The sequence below is a fragment of the Centrocercus urophasianus genome, unplaced genomic scaffold, assembly GCF_019232065.1.
Source record: "Centrocercus urophasianus isolate 14NV4802_14NV808 unplaced genomic scaffold, USGS_Curo_1.0 seq_17, whole genome shotgun sequence".
Classification (NCBI taxonomy): Eukaryota; Metazoa; Chordata; class Aves; order Galliformes; family Phasianidae; genus Centrocercus; species Centrocercus urophasianus.
The window spans coordinates 10,881,579-10,904,429 of NW_024884722.1; the positions used below are offsets into that span (position 1 = coordinate 10,881,579).

The 22,851-nt window shown below is 40.6% G+C and overlaps 1 protein-coding gene across 1 annotated transcript in view; it reads right to left on the reverse strand.

Annotated features, from left to right (window-relative positions):
• SORCS3 (sortilin related VPS10 domain containing receptor 3) overlaps nt 1–22,851 on the reverse strand; it is a 271,115-nt gene that overhangs the window by 186,371 nt on the left and 61,893 nt on the right. Inside the window, 1 exon segment of the mRNA XM_042818330.1 lies at nt 5,035–5,102. Within this exon segment, the coding sequence (XP_042674264.1) occupies nt 5,035–5,102 (68 nt within the window).

The window sequence follows — 22,851 nt, forward strand, 5'->3', positions numbered from 1 at the left end:
AAGTTGAGTGGTTTTACCTCTCTCAGCTCCAAGCTTGGAGTTGTAGCTGATCTGTTTTGCAGCTGTCTCTCATAAAAAGCTGAAAGTTTTTCCTAACTCTACACAGCTCTAAGACAACAGAACAATCCCTTCAGGCACAGCCACAAGAGTGAAAAACAAAACAAGAACAAACTACATAGTGGGGATTTTTGCTGCCATGGAAACACAATTTCTTGGTTAATACACGTGAAAACAAAAAATAAATATATATAAGATAACTTTAGTGATATTTTAGAATCTAAAAAAAAAAAAAAAAAAAAAAAAAAAAAAGCCAGTTATGATTTTCAGTATGGGTTAATGCATAGGCCAGCATTATATGCCATCAGATGATTTAGCCTGGGACCACAGCCAGAGAATGGAAACTCCAGGGGACTCATCAAAGGTGGGTAAAATGGCAGCAGGGACTCAGAGCTGACACATGCAAGTACTCACACTTTGGAAGAAGATGTGAACTACTCCCCACTGCCCAATTAGCTGATGTGCTGCATTCATGGCTATTACACTGAGCATAAATAACTCCCTGGTAACTTGGGCTTCTCGTCTGTTGAATCACCCTGTTGTCTCTTTGCCTTCATCTGAGATTGAAAGTTCCCTTGGGATGGAGACTGCCTTTTAGCTACCACAAGCCAAACAATTAGAAGTACTAATAATTAGAGCTCCTAGATACTAAATAAGGTGACAACAAAGAAAAAATAACAAAAGCAAAGAAACAAACAAAACCAACCAAACGAAAAACAACACTTTTACTCCAGTTTTATCTTACAAGAAAAACTGCTCATCCTACACTGGCAAAAGCAGATGAGAACACTTTAAATACTTACACAGAATGTCATGTTCGTGTATCTCAGAAGTGTACAGATTAAATAGGAGTCAAGATTAGCAACAAGCAAGGAAATTTTTGTAAAACTCCTCCTTTGCTTGTAAAAAATTCTGAATTCTAGAAGTCTACAGAATAAGAAAAGGACCTCAATACATTCCCGATTATTCGTACTCATAAAACAAAAAGGAAACAACTGGATAGCAGCAAGATTAACTAATGAAAGGACTTTATGCCTCTAACCTACAGAGCACCGCATATATTACATTTGAGCACAGCATACATTTGAAAGCAAACCTCATCTATCAGTCACAACACCTGGAAGCGTTGTAAACATGCATTTGAAGAAATAAACCACTGAACAGACTTCTCTTGTCCTAATGAGATTTGTTTGAAATTTTACACAGAAAAACAAGCTAAAAATCCAGCCTTCAACTTTCAGTTGTGAATGATGTCTTTTACACACTGTATTTTGCATATCTAACCCTTTCATTCCTCTGGGTTTGACAGATGCCTTCTGAGACCACAGTTCTATGAAGGATCCTGATTGCTACTCTTTGCAGACACAGTTCATATTTAAAGACGGATGCCTGTTGCATGATTACATTCATTGTGGGAGCTGAAGTTGGGTGCAGGGATCCTGACGACAGAGGGTTTGGGAACTGGAGGCTCTCCAATAGCACTTCAAATCAAAATCATTCCAGATTATAGATTAAGAGGAAGGACTGTTTTCCATTTATTAAAAATGAAGCGCTCACTAAAAAGAAAACGCTACAGAAAACACAGTTCTATTTCTTCATACAACTTTTAAATAAGAGCAGACAGAATGGTAGCTGGATTCTCAAGGACTAGCAATGAAGATATTTTATTAGGAAATGAGAAGCAATGAAATGTTGCTATACCTTAAAAGCTTACCTAATTTTTACAACTATATATCCTGCTCTATGAAAAGACTTCTCAAGTAAATTTTGATGTCTCACATCATCACAAGTACAATCATAATAAGGTAGCTTTATTTCATAGGAGGAAGAAAAGAAGTCTCCTCTACACTCTAAGTGAGAAAAACAAAACTACAAACCCCCGCTGACAGATATTCCTTGTTACCAAGAAGAGATGCAGCATTCACAATATGGAAGGATATGTGGTTTTCCTCAAAGCTTACTGCCTCAAGACTGATTGTTTCAGGAGCAACTGAGGCTTTTTCTGCGATATTTTTGGGCCTCAGAAATATGGATTTACTTACTAGAGCCACATCCGTGCTCCTGCATTCAAATGCTGACTAGCATTTCCTCTAAATTCTTATCAGCCTGATAGAAGAGCAGTATCCAATATAACTTTTAATTCTTTCCTGCTCTGGCTCTCTTTTTTAATTACGTTCAGGATGTTTTCTCATCGATTTACTTGTCCTTATATTTAAATGCAGGAATTAGAAATTTCTCTTATATAGCATTTTCCATTAAAAGAAATATCTCATGCTATAACCCAGGGGGAAACAGAGCAAAAGCTTTTGATGCATGAAGCAGGTGGAGGCATGATGATATTTGAAGATTGCATTCCACTGTACTCTATCTTTGCATCCTTTGAAGCACTGCTGTGCGATTATTTTCTTTCCGCCACAAAAGCCACTCCTTTCTTATGGCAGCAATTGTTTGCCAAGTGCTCAGAATAGGCATCACAGCACTGTTGCTCAGATAGACAGGGCACTTGGTTAGAAGAAAAACAAGTAATAATCCCAGAAAACAGAAAGAGAAAAAATAATGGAAATTCCACGACCTTCTGCTGATGACAACATATTTTATTATATGGGTTGATAGTGATAGGACAAGGGGGAATGGTTTTAAAATAAGACAGGGGAGAGTTAGGTTAGATATTAGGAGGAGGTTTTTTCACTCAGAGGGTGGTGAGGCACTGGAACAGGTTGCCCAAGGAGGTTGTGGATGCCCCATCCCTGGAAGCATTCAAGGCCAGGCTGGATGTGACTCTGGGCAGCCTGGGCTGGTGGTTATTGACCCTGCGCATAGCAGGGGGGTTGAAACTAGATGATCTTTGAGGTTCTTTACAACCCAGGCCATTCTATGATTCTATGATATCTGCATTCAATGGAGCCTACCCAGCACCTGAGACTTCAACATGGTTTTGAAGGAGTCTACAGAAAAGTAAATAAGGAAAGCAATTATATTGTCAGAAGACTAAAAATTGCTCCATAAAACAAATTCTCCTTGTGAAATTTTCAGGTTCTCAGAAATTATGAGAAAGCATTAAAAAGTATCTACTTAAATAATGCAAAGTTTCAGATACCTTAATGCACAAGTGTAACAGAATATCCTGAGAAAAGTAGTCTGGGCTTATTGTTTCCACATAGTATCTGCTTCTATTGCTACAACATCCTTTCCAGAGAAAGTTCAAGCTGTTCTCTAAAAACCCACACTTCCCTCTGAAGTGTAATATGGTTTCACTCTTAATTCTCCAGTTTCAGAGCCCAGGAACTCTGCCTGCTAGCTCTTACCTCAACTATTCCTCACAAATCTTGGAAAAGAAACCAGGAACTCTGACTTCTCTACTTCTCTCAGTCTCTGGACCACACAATGGCCTCTATTTCACCGCAGAAGAGAAACAGAGGTTTTCCAGAACCACCTGAAACCCATTCACACGTCAGAGCATTTCCCAAGATTATCAACTACCTTATTTCTGCCACTGGGAAAGCTCCAGGAAACATACTGCTGTTACCTTTCTGCAGAGCTCAGGTGCTGCTGTGAGATCAGTATCAGAACAGAATTTGTCTGCTTGTTGCATTATTTATGTAGAGCAGATTGCTAAGCAATTACATTTAAAGTACAATTACAGCACCATTTGTACTTGCTAGGTAAAGAGGCAAAAGTTTTGAGCCTTAAATATCTTGAAAAGTGTGAAGTAAGTGGAAATTACTGTGTTCTCTCTTATTAGCTGCATGGTAATTTATACTTTTGCAGATTACCACGGTGCAGTGCAATTAGGCTTTGGAGTAACCGTGCAAACTGAGAAGTTTCAAGAGCTCTACTAAACAATTAACCCTTCAGTGTATTAATGGAGATGACCCTACAACATACTTTCAAAACAGGGGCTTTTAAATTAACTTGGAAGAAAGGACAATAGATCACCCGGCCAGAAGCTGCTTTCTTACACCCAGAACAACAGTTCAACAGTGACAACTTTCACCAACTATGATTTCTGGAGGTTGAGTAACATCCATGATGGAAAAGGTAAATCTAATACAAGGCCCTGTGGTTCCCCTATGCCTCTACCACTCCTTCCCCCTCTCCTTTTTTTTTTTTTTTTTTTTTTTGGTCCATACAGTAAAAACCACCTAATAATAATAACAATTCCACTAAAGTCATGCCCTTTTCACATCACAGGTGGGCTATAAGAAGGGAGAACAGTTCCTAGCAGGTAGAAACTATTGCTGATTTGGAGAGATTAGGGAATTAGGCTGCCTTTAGTTATTTTTTTTTTTTTTTCCAGGGGTGTTCTGCATGTTTGGGGTTTTTTTCCCTCATTTAACACACATACACTCTGTCCAGTAGCGTGCTTTCCCAAGCCAAGACATTCCACCTCTTGCTCACTATCAGAAACATGATAGATGACAGGCATGTGACATTATCAGAGTTAACCCATAGTACAGGAGATGCCAGTACCTCACTGTGATCTCTAGTACTTTTGTGGCTACTGCCCTCAAAGCCTCAAGCATCACCGATTCACTGCTGAGATGACCACCTCACAAGGCAGAGGAACATGACTGAGATTAACTAAGATCATACCAGAAACTCAGTTGTAAATCATCCTGGACACTTGCTCCAGCAAGCATGTTGCCATCTACAGAGAATACTCTCATTACTAGCATAGTGGCAGAGGTTCTTGAAAATGAAAAGAGGACATTCAAAAGGACTGAATGAAACCAACCACCTCTGGGCATCAAGGAAATGCCTTACCTGAAGAAAGCCTCTCATATGCAGACCTCATTTTGTTAAATCAATGCTTTCTCAATCACGTGTCCTCTTTCAAAAAGCAACTTCACTTCTACCTCATACTCCCTTCCCTCTCCTCCCCAGATCATCTTCAATCCCCCTCACTCACCCTCCAGTTTTACAAGAGACACAGTGCACACATCCACACCAGTACTGTGTTCTGCATGATCTGCTTACCTCCACAGTGAGCTTTCAGTAACACTTCCCAAATTGAAGTCATAGAGCTTTGTCAGAATGAGTATCACCTAGAAGAGAAAGGGGAAAGAAAAAAAAAAGTTTCCTTTAGACTGTGTAACAATACAGAAGGCATCTGAAATCACCCAAAGGAAGGCTTAGAATTTATTCATTAAGGTTGCAGTGTTATGAGATGAAAAAAAAAAAAAAAAAAAAAAAAATTCCCTTAATGCATCATGTAACCAGTAACATTCAAGGTCAGGAATGGAACTGGATGCATCCTTGTTAATCCAACAGCCCAATCAGAGATTACATTTGACATTTTCCTTTTTCTCTCAAGATGCTGATGTGAACTACCTAATCATCATGGATAGTAATGGCAAGTTTGTTTATGAAGATCCCTATCCAGCAAAGCAAGCCATTTTGCCCAAACTACCTTTGCTGCAACGAGGACCTTTCTACCTCCCTTTTTCCAAAAGACCTGTTCTCTCCCTCCCTTTTCCTCCTCCCACAGCAATGGGACTTGCCACTCCTTTTATTTGGGTTTCCCAGCTGCAAGGCTGCTGGGTGAAGATCCAGACCCAGATCCTGGGTGAGGAGTTTAAAAGCTCTGCAGAAAGGAAAAATACCAAAGGATTAATCAATATCATAAAGGCTGCAGCAGTCTGTTACTGTCAGCACAATACCGGGAAGAGACCTGTTCAAATTGTAAGGACCTTGATACGTGACTATGCAATCAGTGCCCAACTTAATGGCTTTCAAAAAGATGCTCTGAGCATCCATCTCTCTACTGGATTCACAGCCCCCTCCCCGATTGCATTTTTCCCTTTATTTCCCCACGCAGAGACCTTTAGGAAGGAGATAAAAGCCAAGCTGTTTCCAGCAGGGTGCGAAGAGAAACCTGCCAGGCAGATTTGAGTCAGCATATGCAAGTCCATGTCAGCCTAAACTGTTTCCGTGCAGTGGGGAAATAAGGACAATGCCTTTTTTTATTGCAACTTAAATCCTGCACACACCTTCCCATACAAATGGAGAAGTACCAGCTGCCAGTCACCACCATCAAGGTACATCCACACAGCATCCCTTTACACCAACTAATGGAAGCAGTACAGCCTGCAACTAAAACCTTACGAGCAATGTTTTTAGAATACACCCTACAACTCCAGAGATTCTCTCAAGAGGTTCTTGGAAGCCATGCCCCACAGCACAAGCACTGCCTTGCCAGAAGTAACTCCCTTCTTATTGCTCACAGCTCCAGAGAGGTAGTTTCCCTCTTTTGACACCTAATCACTATGAAACCAGGAAGCAGGACTTTCAATAAAGCCAGCAGATCCTGGATCTCTAAACTTCTTAAGTTAAGCCTTTCTTCTCTGTTCTGCTGAAGTTTGATCAGGATAATTCTTCCTGAAGTTGCAATTCCAAATGGAGGCAGCAACCATAATCCCCCAGCATCCTGTACGCCTCTCCTCACATCCCCTGTGCTCTGTATTTTTGAAGATGTCAGTGGCCTGCTTTAAACCCTGCAAACAGCAGGATAATGCCAGCTCTGCAGGAGGAGGTTGAATCCTACTCAGCTCCTGGGTATTAATCCAAAGTAAAGGCATGTTGTTTAGTAGGACTCGTTGAAATTTCCACCCAGGATGCCTAACAAAAATCCAGCTCTGCCTTTTGTCAAGGTGTGGAGAACAAAAGCATAACCATGCCTTAGCACTTCAGTCTCACAGAGAGTACCAGGAAGCAGCAGGAGTTTCTTGACGCCCCACTACCACAGGGCAGCCGCAGGCAGCACACTGCCCACAGAACCACTCACCTCGTAAGTCCCAAAGACCTCTATCCCATCCCACTGACTTTTGAGATAATATTGTTGAAATTCAATACAGGTAATGCTCACAACAGTTTGGAAGCTTGAAGACCAGAGAAGATTGGAGAGATTTGAATACAGCCTACCCGACAAACACTGCAAGGGCACATTCCCCGCAGCTTCACAGCGGGAGACTGCAGGTGCAAATGGTGCTACTAGGGAGGCAGCTTACATGAGGTTAAGGCACAAGTCAGAGCCCAAAGATATGTCTGGTTACTGATCTGTTTTCAAAGGGTCCTTTTGACACAGCCTTGCAAAGGGAAAACCTCAAAGCATTTCAAGAGGCTGTTCAGAGACCTCTATGTCATGGAGCCAGCCATGCCACTAAGCGACTACCAGCAAGGTGGGTGTCCCATCCCTGGAGACACCTAAGGTCAGGCTGGAGGAGCTCTGAGCACCTGATGGAGCTAGAGGTGACCTTGTTCTTGCAGGGGAGTTAGATTAGGTGACCTTTAAAGGCCCCTTCCCTCAAACATTCTATGATGGTGTAATTCTAAGGGTGAATGGGCAGCTCTAAGCAAGTACCCCATTTCCCAGCATGTTTGTGTACATGAATATTTCAGCAGAAACATTTCAGCAGAATGGAAGTAAAAGAAAATTATGCATTTTTTCTTATGTACAAAATTGAATTCTGACAGTTGAAAGAAAGAAGAAAGACCTTCACTGATTCAAGTCAAGACATTTGATTCCAATGAACACAAGCTAAACTTTTTTACAAAGTGAACATCAGTGCTAACTAATAACCATGCCTTTTCTGTGTCATAGTAATTTCATATTAAAATTTTGACAGTTTTCATTCTAAAAGCTGAATTCAATTGAAAATCGGAGTTTTCACATTTCGCGTGCAGCTTAAAAAAAAATACATATACATTTTGTTCTTCACCTGAAGTGTGGGAAATCTAGAATTTCTACCCCACAGCCCAGACTTTCACTTAAATTAAGATGAAAACATTTTGCTCTGGAGAAAAGAAAGTTTCAAGTGGTATTGATTCAGAAAAAAAAACTTTCACTTCAGCATTTTTTTTCTTTAACAAAAATGAAGAAAACACCTTCATAGTCCCAAATGAAACTGTCTTGTCTGTTCATGAAATCAACCCCCCAAAAATTAATTTCAAGTCAGCTGAATGCTGAACTGCATTTTTCTCCAGGCTCATACTGCTGGCTCCAGGGAGCATCGCTCAGATGGGAAGAGTCCCTCCTCCTCCTCCCACAGGGCAGGCTGCAGCACTTCCCTGGACACCCCAGAGGCAGGTAGCCCTGAGGGTACCAAGCAGCTCAGCTGGGAGAAAAGGAAAACAGGAGGACCAGGCTGCAGGACAGAGCTGGGAAATAGGTCAGGCTGAATTACAGCTCCCTCAAGGCAATACAAACCCTCTGGAAAATGCAATTTAAAGCTGAGCTTACACAAAACTAAATGACCTGAAAATTCAATAAACTGTTTCAGTTTTCAAGACAGAAGTGGAGATGGGAGATAATCAGAAAAATTATTCTTTTTCCTTTGGAAATAAATTACCTCCTAGTCCTGCAATAACTTCCTTCTTCACTGTGTTTTACACATACACATCTCAAATGCTTTTGTTTGTTCACTTATTTCCAGAAACTGCACTGTTGGCCAAATACTCTGCTGTAACATCTCTGTGTAATTGACAGGAATTGGCTTTTTTCTTATCCTCGGTGACTAATTCACTAATACAGCTTAAGATTTTCTGGTATTTTCAAATCCTACATCCCACTGTAAAAGTGTACTAACCCACTAAATTTAGGTCTGATATGATGCACCTCTTGTTTATACTACAGCCAGCAGGTCTTCAAGATTGCCCAATGCAACAAACTCAAGTCATGACACAATTTGACTGAAGTGAAAGTAGAGAAAAACATAAACAGAAAGGGGAAGAGAAGTCTCTCTCCACATTGAAAACACATCCCTGAAGGGGCTCCTATTGTTCAGAAAATTATTACGAATCTCTGAGCCCATAAATCACAAGAGTGCTCAGCAGCTCTCCCGAGTATTTGGTGGTATAGCAATCTTTTGTCCTCATAAAATTTTACTACAAAGGAAATTTACTTTAGTTCATTAAACCCTCCTCCAGATCGTGCCAATTCCAAGGTGCCAAAGTGCTTTGCACATACCCCACAGTAGATACGTTACTCTTATCCACAAATTAAAGTGAAAAGATATTGCAGTTTCTTCAGCAGGTTAATAGTGAACTTCACAATGAGCAAGAAATACCGAGTCAATGGCAGTCGTGCTCCCCCATCAGGAGACACCCATATTGGAGAAGAGGAGCAGCAGCCAAAGAGAACGGTGATCAATTCAGATAGATGTCTGAAAGGCTAGCACTGACCCACTTCATGAAATTCATCTCCCCTCTAAGTGATCCTGCTTTATCAGCACAGAGATTTACACAGCTCATCAGCAGCCCTGTCCACATATTTAAAGAAAGTAACTAATAATGAGCAAAAGGATGAGCACTGGGCAGCACACTGCAGAACAAAAAAAACCCAACTGTGGACAGATTTACATATGAAAAAATGAGAGCTCTTTGCTAGCTTGTGTTGGTATACTGGGGTCACAGACTCCATTTCCTGCCTACAGACCTACTTTCATGATCTTTGAAACCTTTTCTGCCCCATGCACCAACCACAGGAAGCTTGCCCACGGTTTTCAGCCACCTTTCCCCAAGCCATAGAGCCCGATACATGAATTAAAAATGGCAATAAGCACAGCTCCTGGGAACCAGTATTGGGGAACTGCTCACAATGAAGGAAATAGGCTTCAAAAGCTTGAGGACTTGCACTGTGCTATGGAGGTCCCTAGCTGCTTGTTTCTTTCTTCTCTTTATTTATTAATTTTGACCCTTTAAAAGATGACCTTACCAACAAGCCAATGGAATTACTCAGGGTAAGTAATATAATCTTTCTTCCATTATCTGCATTTAAAGCCAATTTGGGCAAAAGCCACCAATATCTGTTTCTCTACAAAAACGTGGGAACATATCTGTGTTCAATATATATTAGTGCTGATGTGTGGGGTAGTTTGAATTCAGCCAGCAGCTGAGTACCCACGCAGACTATCACTCACACCCCACTCCAGTGAGATGAAGAGAATCAGAAGAACAAGAAGAAAAGTTTTCATTTGAGAGAAATGGGGGAAATAATAAATGGGGGGGAAAGAGGAAAAAAGCCATCACTGACTGCCTTCCATAACCAGGCTGATGCCCAGCAAGTCTCTCAGCAATGGTTACCTTGCAAAGACTACTTTCTGATTTCTATCACTGCACACAATACTAAATAGGATGAAATATCCCTTTTGACAGCTTGAATCAGGTGCCCTCATTGCATCCCTCCCCTATGCCCAGGGAGCAGAGTAAAAAACAGAAAACCTTGACACTGTGCAACAACCATTCAGCAAAAGCTATAACTCTACTGTGTGAACAGAGCTTTAGTCAAAAATTCAAGCTGCTATGTGAAAATATATATGTATATATATTAACTCCATCTCAGGCAGATTCAGCAAAAGCATTTTCCTATATCAAGGTCTAGCAGTTCTCAAAAACAGTCGCTGCATAATCCTCATGCCACCAGAATTCCCCCCCAGCACACAAACACCACAGACGTACATCATGTGTACACATGTGATTATGCACACCACCATCCTCATTTAACCTGGAAGCCTAAGTGCTGAGTTGCTTATACCTGGGAGTGCAAGAAGCATACAGCACCATTACAAAGCAGCCATGTGAAGAACATAAATTTCACAGGTTTTAACAGATTCAGCAAGCACCACAACTATGAGAAAAGACAAGTAATGTCATCTTTGTTTTACCAATGAGGAAGCAGAGGTGGGAAGAAATTAAGTGTTTCTCTATATAGAAACACTCAGGAAGAGGAATCCAAATCAATGTTTTGAGTTTGCTTCAACTCACTTTGCAAGCTCATTGGAAAAAATCAAATTAAAGACTAATTCATTCTAAAGAAGAATCTCCATCCAGGAATTTTACATGGTTGAAATAATCCACCTCAATAGATTTAGCTGATCTAGACTAACAAACATATCCTGAAAGACAAAGCTGCAATCTGAGCTCATGCAAAGGAACAGCAATTAGTGAAAGACCATCTACAACTTCAACACTAAATTTTTCCCCAGTCCACTGCATGCATCTGAAGGAAACAACTCTAGATACTAAAGCTTGCAAGCAACAGCATAGCATTGCAAAAGGTGCAAACAGCAAATGCAGGCCAAATAGTGCCCACTGGAAAACAGAGCAACGTTTCTGCATGAGCAAAGAGATGTCATCTTAAGCAAAGGACCTTTTTTTTAAAAAAAAAAAAAAAAAAAAAAAAAAAGTCTCCTGATAAATGATCTGTGGGTGGCTTCAGGCAGTGCTAGCAAAAGAGCCCTCTGAAATTGAAAGAGACAAATCCCCAAGATCACACACAAAAGCAAAACATGTTCCAGTGAACCTATGATCTCCAAACGGCTGAGGCTGTCAAATTTGTCCTCAAAACAAGAACTAGTAACTAAAAGAATGATATTTTCCCTTAATCCCTCTCTTGCCCATGTCGCTTTTCACTTTCCAGTATGAAAGATGCCAGAGTACACTCTTTCTTCCCCTTTTTTTTCACCATACAAAGCAGACAGCAGAATAAGCTGGAGCCAGACCACGAAAACTCTTCCCATGGATTCCCTCAGGACACCAGCAACAAATCACATTACCTACACAAAAGCACACTCTGGATGAAAGCAGCAGTCTGAAATTCCCATTTCCAGACCTTGGGGTAGATGAACAGAATCTGCAGAAAAGCAACACTACAGCACTTCATACAAAGAGACAGTGCTGGAAAACACACCTTCCTCCTCCTGCATGATTTCCAGCAGCAGCAGGACAGGATCCAAGCATACTGAGTCTCCCTGCTTTAGCAATTTCAGTTGTGAACACAGCCTGTCAAAGAAGAACCTGCTGACTCTAACAGAGGCAAATGCGTCCCAGTGCTATGCATTTCCCTATTGAGAAACGATTCTGAATTAAACCTGGTAGGCTCTCATGCTTTTGGATTTAAGCATCAGGAATGTATTCAGATTTTCCTCCCGAAGCAGAGATCCAGTGTTTAATCAAATGAGAGATATTTGTAGCCACTACCAGGTCAGCCACATTGCTCTTCCGCGTCTCTAGTGCATGTTAAAAAGTGCACAATATTCTCTATATAAAGATATATAGGGAATGTATTACCCACCCACCCCCAACGAACATTCAAAACCCATATTGGTAAATCCTGAGTTTCATCAAATACCTTCTGCCTACTACCTACTTACACTTAGCGTTCACGCACAAAGTACAATCACTTTCTTAACATCTCCTTCCTGAAGAAATAAAAGAAAGGCCTCCAGCATGGTTTATCAGCCCTTAGAGAGAAGCTGGATTCTATCCCAGAGGCTGCAGTGGAGCCCTAAACATAGCTACCGGGTCAGATCGTAAAGCATTTGTCCTCCTTGTAGGGGAAAAGTACTCCATAAAAGCTAAGTATTGGTAGATTTATTAGCCCCCCAGGAGAGAGCCTCTGAGAAAGGCATGGTGAATTAGCTGCCTTTTTAAGAACAGCAATAAAACACAGGAGACATTTAAGAATTCCAGACTATCGTGAACAAACACACCAACACTATTAGCAGCTTACAAGTAGCACCAGTTGTTAAAGACAGATGGAAAAGCCCCCTCTGAGTTACACGATCCACACCTCTGGTGAGACAAAGTTGTGTACCACAAAATCATTCCCAGCTCCTCTGGATGGCCTTGCTGCACACAAACACACGTTCCCACCAGAAAAGATATCTAGATTGCTTAAAATAACAGAAGCTTGAGCTTTATCTCTGTGTAAGTCAGTTAGACATAAATACAATCTCTCTTGGCAGGAGGTGATATGATTTAAGGTCCCCCTATCATACATTTTAAGAGCTGATAGCAAAGAACTCATAATTTATTTTTATTGATTCAGCAACCTATGCTGGATCATATCTTCCAATTCTTCCCCTTTGCTGAAGCCTTGGGAAATTTAATTTATCTTTTTCCACTTTCTTCTTCTTCGTTTTAAAGTTGCTGTGCGCACACCTCTACCTAAGTTCAAGAAGAAAATGAAAAAAGGCCCCAGTTACTTTGCCAGCTCCTTTCTCCTTCCAATTATCTTCTGATACCATCTGTGTTCCAGATTTTGTGCAGCATTTTAACTCTGTGGAGTCACATACCTACTGAAGGGCAATTCAAAGCTTCTGACAGGGAGATCTCAAAAGGAAAAATGACTTGAAGTCCAAGTCTGGGCGCATTACCTTCTGAGGACAGCCCACAATTAAAGAGAAAAAAAAAAAAAAGTACTATAAAGTTGACAGAAGTTAAGACAGAGCAGCCCTTTGAGACATTACAAACTGCCAGGACAGGTGAAGGTTTTCCTTGAGGACTGAAGACAGACTGATTTCATGCAGAAAACCAAACTAGGTGAAGAATTTTGTCTGAGCCATTTCTAAAAGTGAGAGAGGAAAAACAGCTCCAATAAAGCTTCCCCTGAAAAAAATAAATAAAATTTTCTCTTTGTTCTTCCATTTCAGACTTCATAATCCATACATACATATATACATATATACATATATATGAAGATCAATGATTGTCCTTAGTTAGACTTCAGTGAACCATTCTAACTTGTGCTGGACGGAGCACAGGCAGGACTTTCTCCCTCAGAAGAGGGTTAACCTCTTGAAGCCCTTTCCAGAGTACGACTCAAAGATTGACTTGTTTATGTGGAAATGCTTCACTGCTAGATCAGGAGAATTAGCTACTATACCAAAGAACAGGAAGTCACACCTGTTGTGCTCCCAAAAGGCAGAGCCTTGCCTTTGACAGGACAGCAACAGATGGACAAGTCACCATGTCTGCAGTGTGGGCTGCTTACAGACCGAGCAGTCAAGAGAGGCAATGGCTGTTGGAGTCTCCCCGTTCTATTTCCAGCTCTAATGCCAGCTTGCTATGCTTGACTTCACCTACCTGCAAGGCAATGGCAATATTATTGTTCAGAATTGAATACTATTGTCTCAGAACATTACTCTGAGAAAACATCCTTCTCTCTCCAGGAGAGCCAGTCCAAAAGTTGAAGTGTCACAGATGCTACCACAAAGGGGAAGAACATACCTGTTGGAAAAAAAAAAAAAACACCCTTGTTTCTGCTTTTAATGGCCAGTTAGAAAACCTTCCATGCCTACTGCAGGGTAATTGCTAGCATCAAATCCAAGCACCTTTGACTTTCACATATTTCCTTGCTTGCAGCAGACCAGGGAAATAAGGATTGCTGCAGTTTTCCAAATAAAAAATATGAGCATAGAGAAAATAATGGCAAAATGCACAGATTGTTCTGTCATGGTAAGTTCTGCATTTAGATTTTCCCACATGTTTACCACCAGACCTTGAATGCACGGAACATCGTTAGAATAAAAATGTTAATTGTAATTCTTTAAATAAGGCTAGGTAAAGTATTCACAAATGTAATCAAGTAGTAGTGAAAACAAGGTATGAGAATTACTACAGAAAAAAAGAAACAAAAATAAAAGCAATAGCTTAGAATACGTGACTATCACAGCTGACATGGGTCACTCAAGGCTAACAAGGACATGGGATCAGAAAGTGCTGGAGGTAACAGAAAAGCACAAGTCAGAGCTCTCCATAGACAAAAGGTCAGAAGCAACAGTTTGAGTGCTAACTAGCCAATTAGCATATTTTTTACATTATTACAGATTCAACAAAGATGAAACGATCTGATTATCTTATATATTAAGGTAATAAAAAAAGCATTCTGTCAAATTGACAGCACTTTTCCGACCTTGAACCTATGTTTATACTGCAGTTCTTCTCTGCAGATGCCCACAGCTACTTTGAAACTTACAAGCTCGGCTGTGGCAAGGTCAAATTCTTCCTTAGCAACTCTTTTTTATACTGATATTTCTTTCAAATCAAGAGTGAAGATCAGTTCAGCCATCTTTATTACTTTATGTTTCATCTCATCGTAATTCTGAACTCAAATATCTGTCACACACATACATTTCACGATCACTACAATATTTCAATCCCTTACACCACCAGCTACATTGTTTGGATTGTGCATTTTTGGTTTTTTCTTATTCTTTGTGATGAATCATTAGGTAGATAAGCAAAAATATTTCCATCAGTTGCTGTGAAAGCACTCTCCCTGCACAATTTCCTTTCTTTGTTCCTGTGCAAAGAAAGTACCTGTTCTTGTTCCTCACTCTAACCAAACACCCCTGGAGCTCTAGCATCGTCTCCTTCAAAGGGCTCAGTCAAGAAGACTTCCACGAAATCTGCATCATGAGATGTTTCCAGAATCCAGGCTGGGAACAATTCCTCTGTGTATTCCAACCACACTGAGCTAGCTGGTTGCAATGTCAGCAGCCCAAAGCACCACAGTGCCAAAGCTGTTTGAGATAAACCAAACAACTGTAGGAGCTGGTTGATGGACATTCATATGATGGACAAGCACATGCTGTGGAGCCTGGCTCTTGGACATTTCAGTATTTCAGACTGCAGCTACACCAGCAAAACAGACTGAAAATGATCCATACCACCACAGCTTGTAAACAGCCTCACCTAGAGACCAAGCAGCCTTCCAAGCATGTTGAACAGGAAATGTGAGCAAATAGTGCACTACCTGGCTAACACCACGATTGCTACTTCATCATGCTTGGCCATGGGAGGGTTTAAGTGGTGAATGCTTTGGCAGGGGGGTTGGACTCAATGACCTCTGGAGGTCCCTTCCAACCCCTACAATTCTGTGATTCTGTAATTCAAAGGTGTGATAGGTTGCCTCTTTCCCAGCAAATTATAAAAGCCGAGTCTCTAAGATGTCCTGCCAGAGGAACCTAACTTAGGGCTAAGGATTATGAGGCACCAAGACGATGGGGTAACCCCACAGCACTGTCCTAGCCCAGCGGATACAACCCACATCAGAGAGGAAGAGCAATGACAGTGCCGGTCTGAACCTGCAGTTCTTCCAACTCGTCTTCCACAGCAGCTATTCACCAGTTCTCTACCTGCCAAGAAAATAAAAAATTTGGAAGAAAGGCATAGATAATACACCACATTTTTGCTCAGCTGAGTATTTCCTAAAGAAAGTAAAACATACTGACATAAAATCTGACCCCTAGGAAGGAAAAAAAAATTTAAAAAAATGCACCTTCCCCCCCCAACAACTGCCCCTCCCAACAAAAAGTCTGTCATTTGAAGGACTGACACCAGCTTTGTAGCGGGGGAAAGAATGAAGGAGTATGCAAAGAACCTCAATAAAAATCTTCTGTTGTCAGCCAGTATTAAATCTGGGGGGTTTAAAAAATACATTCATCTGTTTTTGAGCTCTGAAAGACAGAAAGAAAAAAAATATTTTTCCCACTTTAGAAATATCTTGTGTTAATGTCTACATGGGGAGATGTGGAACAGTGCAGTTAAAGCTGTCAAGGGCAATTTTTCTTACAGACTTAAGTGTTCCATTATTTAAAAAAAAAAAAAAAAAAAAAAAAAAAAAAAAGCTGAGAAAATAGAGGAACTTGAATTCAGATCTTCTTTAATGCAACATTATGGCTAAGAATTTCAAAGCCATAAAAGATAGGAAGTTAAAAAGCACAAATTCTACACTGTGCACGTGGATTATAAAAAAGAAGCAAGACACCACTGCAGAAATCCAAAGCACCATTGACTTTTTCAGCTGTCTGGTGATTGGTTGGGGTTCAGGGGCAGTTGATCAGATAAAAATACCTATTTACTCTTTATTACAACCTCACTGCAGCAGAAAACTTTCAGGAAGGTTTGAATTCATGAGATCATTCTCCTTCTCTAACACAATGGAACCAAGGATAATGAAAAATTCTTTCCTGCTAGCCATCAAAAAATCTAAGCACAGTCTTTTTCAAGCCACTACCATATCCTTCTTCACAGAGAAAATAGGAATCATGGTTAAACTGAGACTTTGCTGATCATTTGAACTGGGATCACTACTAAGAAATCAGATAGGATATCGTAACCTAAGAACCCTTTCAAGTCTCACATAGCAAGGATTAGATTTAACCAGAAGACCCACTTCTTTGCCCTCCTAGGACCCGAAGAGTTGCCTTGCACCTTACACTGAAAAACCAACAATCATCCGTCCCTAAGGTAGGGCTCTAAACAGCAGTAACAGCCCCACTGATTATCCCAGCACTGCCACATGCTCACCACCAGAAATTTCTCAAAGCTGGTGAAAGTCCTTCTGCCCTTGGGGAACGTAAGAGGGAATGGCTAAGATACAAAGAAACAACAGAGATTGACTAAATGTAATGGCTGTTACAGGTCTGGTAAGATCTGACAGCTTGGTTCTCCTCTTTGCTGTTTCAAGAGCCCTAGATTTCTGTGGGAATAATCTCTTCTCTCTGTAATCAGTCATACCACAACATCCTGCCTTCATAAATATTATGAAGTCCCAAGAGCAGAACTGCCCTGTCAGTCCTCACCCTACAGTCTCTCTAGCATCATCCACACAATAGAACAAGATTGACGCTTGCTGTGAAATGAAAACGTGGGTTGGAGAATGGCCAGGCACACCAGATACATCATTCTGTTTTATTAGAGCCCAGATTAGAAAGAATCAATAGTGTCCAGGCGTCTACAGATGGCAGTAAGGACAGACGGGTGACAAAGTTTAACTGAAGGTGAAATTCAATCCTATTGATACATGGTGCGTGAGCACAAAATCTTAAACACCACACTAGGGAATAAATTCGCCAATTCCTTGTCAGGTAAAGCAGGGTCATCTCCAGAGGTGATAGTGCAAGCTCTGTTGCTCTGTTCCTTCAGTGAACCACCCCCAACTCCTAAAGCTCACGTGATGGCTGCAAACACATTGTTCAGGATAGCTGAAATAATCACAACACCCCACAACACAAAGGACGAACATAACGTAGATCCAAAAGTGAGGATCAAGCTTTTTAAGCTGCAGTGGTCAAGAACAAGCCCAAAGGCCAACTTTCCCTTTGCTGTTTTACGACTGTCCTTTCACAAGGGTTATCATCACCAACTACTTCTTATAAAGCATTTTCCAGACCAGAAGCATTTCTTTGTATTCCTTTACAGAAGGATCAAATGCTCTACAGATCATCATCAGCATCCCTAGTTGTTACAACTTTCCACACCATCCTTTCAACACATAATGGATACGATTCTCTGCACCAACTACACCAGCAGCAGACCAATTCCAACAGCTCACACACAAACCCAAGACTACAGCAATAACAGCAGCTCCCATTATGAATCTGATGTTACAAAAGGATCAGGGGCTCAGCCTTGAACCAAACTGTCAGAGCAGCATACTGCCATCCACTGCACAGCTCAAGTAATCTCTCTTGGACTGCTCCACTTCATTTTTTCATAGAGCCGTGGCTCTTTGACACCAGTGATGATTCAAAACAAAAATTCAACCACAGCACAATAGCCAAACTGCCCTCAGTTCCCACTTCTCTGAATTCACTGGGTAAGTTGTAAATTTTGCTCAGAAATCCATTCAAAGTCTGTGATTTCTCCTTCACGGAGCACTGCATACTTCCCAAAACATCTCTACTTTTTTTCCCCCACACACGCATAGAAAGCTGCTTTTAACTGTAAATACAGCTACATAACATTTCTGAACTTCACCGCATTACATTTTTTTCCAAACATAAAAGAAGTGAGAAAATTGACTCAGGATGTTTTGAATGCCTCAAATTAGCAATACTGAAGTCAGAATAGCACAGAGCAGTCTTGAACAGTTATTGCTGGTACTTGCAGGTGCCATGAGCCCTTCACATTCAAGAATATTGAATTTACATTCAAACATAAATGAGAAATAAAACCAACTTGATTCAAGCACTCATATCAAGAGTACAAGGGGTAATTTTAGAGCGACAGCTTCGCATTCACATCACACATTACATTCTTGATTAAACAAGAGATCTGCATAAACATAATAAACCTGTAATTTTACTGGTCAAGCACTATGGAAACAATTTAGAATACATGGGTTGCAATGTTAAGCAAACTGCAGGCCATGCGTGACACCCATAAATTATAGCAGTTCAGCAATGAGCTGACCAGTTGCTTCTCACAGCCTTTAATAACAATCATCCACATCTTCACAGTGCAACAGAAATTAGAGATTCAAGAGACCTATTAGCTCATCGAGAAAATAGAAGATTGTTCCCTATGGGATAATTGCTAATTCTCTGTCCAGTGTAGATTTAAAGCTGTAAAGCAAGATAGCCTCTTTAGTAAGATTACAGAGAGAGGCTGAGAATTCTCTTCCATAAAGCTTTTTTCTAAACGTTAAACTTCAACATTTTCTGCCTTTAAAAAGGTTAAAGCAAGTCCAAGGAATGTGGTCTTCACTGAATTCCACTCTGCTCAATCCAGAGGGAAGAGCTGATCTCTTTTTTCTGTAAATCAGCAGCACATAGAGACAGACCCCAGGCTAACGGCCTTCATGAACAGTCCTGCCCATCACCCAGCTCATCTGTGCCAGCTCTTGCCCACCATAATGCCCTCAGCACTTAATCCTACTCTTACAATCAATACAAGATTCTTTGCTGTTCACCTAACTGTTGCTATTACTGGTCATATTCTTCTTGTTTAGTACAAACATTCATGGTGTGCTTCTCTAAAACAAGCCCTGATCTCTACTACCTTTGATATCCAGACACATTTCCCAAAAACTTGTGCAAGCAGGATTTCCATCAGTCATCCATGGATGCTGACTCCATGAACTTACTGCACTTAGGAAAGCAGGACTAGAAGGAAGAGCATCTTGCTACAGCAACTGACAGAACCTCACACTCCTCCAAGACACTTCTCAACTCCACTGAACAATCCTCAGACTTCCACTTCAAAAGACAAACCAATAAGAGCACCACACTGCAATGTACCACAGTAAGACACGAAAAGTCAAGGGCACTGCCACTGTCCTCTATCCTTGCAGTAACAAGAAATCTAAGAAATGCCAAGAAGAGCGTCTGAAGTGGACCACAGAGAGGAATAAACCATGTGAAATATACAGCAACTCCCTGCTTCTGAGCCGAAGGAGAAGACGCTTATTAAACATTCTCTTATTGTAATATGTTTCCTCAAAGTCCATTTTCACATGAGAATTGTGAAATATCTGGCTTGTATTTGCATTTTGTGGTAGAGATCATAGCACCTAAAGAAATAATATGTACAGTGAACAGGAGCAGCAGAGTTCTCTATTCTAAAACTCCCCTATTCCACCTGAGAAGTAATGACATTACAGTGAAGAGCAATGTTTATGTATCTAATACAGTAATTTTAAATCCTTCAGAGTGAAGAAAATCACAAAAAAAAAAAAAAAAAGCAAGTGATTATTTCTGCCACAAGAGGGGGGGAATAAAAAAGGAAAATAAAACTGTTTGAGGAGATAAGATAAAGTTCTTTTTCAACCTGAAGAATTACCTTCCTTTTGGGAAAGACAAACCACCCATAACGATAGAGGAAAATCTTTAGAAATAGTAGCAGAAAGACATTAGAGGTGGCAATCATAGTGTCAGACTCACTACACTACAGGGAAAGGGAAGAATGACCAGATAATGAAATTACAGAGCATTGAAAATGTCAAAGAGCGACAGTGCACTACCATCATTCATGGGTTATATGAGGCATTAACATGCTGATATCCCATTCCAATGACAAAGATGGCAACAAGAACAGTAAATAGTCCAAAATGAATCTGTTGCTGAGACCAGGAATTTAATGAAACAGGGAGACGGGCAGAAAATGAATCTTACTTTCACTGTGAATTTTTCAAATGGGAAACTGCCAGCTCTGTTCAGAAATAGCTCAGAGATTCCTTATTTGACCTCCCTTATTTATGATCCCCCATACTTATGGGTCATTGCCACAAAAAGAGGTACTAAGTCTCACCTGCAAACACCAAACTTACTGGCAAGCAACAACAGAAGCTGCACCAAGGGAATTTCCAGTGAACTATATGAGGTGACATTTTCAGGGTAGATACCCTTCATGACAAAGGAGATCAAATCTTCACCAGGAACCTAAGGAGTTTGAGTTATTTCTGTTCTTGGAGGCATTCAGAACACAGTTCTGAGCAACTTTACCTAACCTCACAGCTGGACACAGCTTTGAAGCTGAACAGTGCAAGAACTGGACCAGACAACCTGCAGAAGTCTGCCATCAAATCCAAATGATTCTATAATTTAATGGGTTCTGATGCCTTGTAATAGAAACTCTATTTATGCAATATGAGTTGGAGTAAGAGAACACTGGCTCTATGATGTAACACACATTTTAATTTTAGGATAGCTGATAGCTATAAAGGAGTGTGTGTATATATATATACACGTATATATATAGCTATATATACATACACTCCTTTATTACCCCTTTATCACCATTTCTTCTATAAAAAGGCAACTTGAGGTGGCTCAAAACATACAGTCTATTTATGCAAAGCCACTCTTGGATACTAGTAGGCTGTACTACAGCCTGGGACACCCCTGAATCAGATTTCAAATGGCTCCACATGGAGCCAACACGTACTTCTACATACCTTCTCCAAATGGAGCAGCAGCCCAGCAGAGCAGGGCAGCACACCTATCGACATCACACAAAGCAACCAAGGTTCTGCTAGGACCATTTCATTTGCAGTGTAAAGCTGGAGTAGGAACTCCGCACTATAACCTAAAACCAAATTCTGAGGTTCTTCCTAAGTCTAGTACAGGCCTGCTTATTTTCAGTTCAACCAAATAACCACTCCTGTTAAAAGGGTGAGAGCAAGATGATTTCCAAAGGTACTGCAGTATTCAGCCAAGGTTTGATAAGATCAGAGCAGAACAGTTGTTGATAAGACTATCTAGCCTCCATACTAGTTTCTTGCAAAACCTAGATTTTGTTTCTAAACAGTATTTGAAAATCAAGTTCACCTAAAAGGCAAAACGAACAAAAATATCATTCAGTTAATTCAATCTGGAAAACATAAAGTGGTTTCCTCATTCCATCAAGCAGATGCAAATTTAACTTCAGATTGCTTACAGGAAAAAAAGATCAAACAAAAAAAAAAGTCAGGCACAGGAAAAGAAACTCTTGGAAACACTACCTTTTATCACATGCGTCATACAACCCTTCCTTCTCTCTGATGGCTTCTATCACATTTTATACTACTGTTTACAGAAGCTGCTAGAACTCAGTCTGCTGAAGGTGTACAATAAATGAGGCCTTACAAAGTGCATGTATATTCAGCAAGCACTAGTATCTGGACAAAAGACTTCCATTCCTACCAATTTCAGGAAGGACAAATTGTCAGCATAGTTTGACAGCTGTTCTGCTAGAAAACTATCATAACCAGCCTGCAAATCTAAAGATTTTTCACCCACAAGATCATCCTTTCTTCCCTGCTAGACAAGTGGGCTTTGTACCATGCCCAAGAAGTTCTGCTGTTACCCAATTGAAGCATGAATAAGATCTATCACATCTGGTCATACTTGAATACGACCACAGTATTTGCTACAAGGGCATAATATTCTTCTGCCTCTACCGAGCAGTATCTGTGGATCACAATATGTGAAAAGAGGCAGCCTTGGAGGTAGACAAATAGATGTTCCACTGTTCTAAGCTTCATGGTCATATAACTGATGCCTTATGGAGATCTATGGATAGTACAGATGTTGGCAATGTCTCTATGACTCAAGGCCCCCAGCAGCAGAACAAGTGAATGATAGCAGACTTCTAACTGCTGCCTAAACTCTTAATTCTTGAGGCACCTCCTAGAAGCATCTGAGAGTGATGGAGAGTGCACTTCCTTGTCCAAACACATCAGAAATAGCAAGTTACAGCTTTAGAAGTCAGAAGCACTTTCATATTCCACCTGACAGGTGGAACAGGACT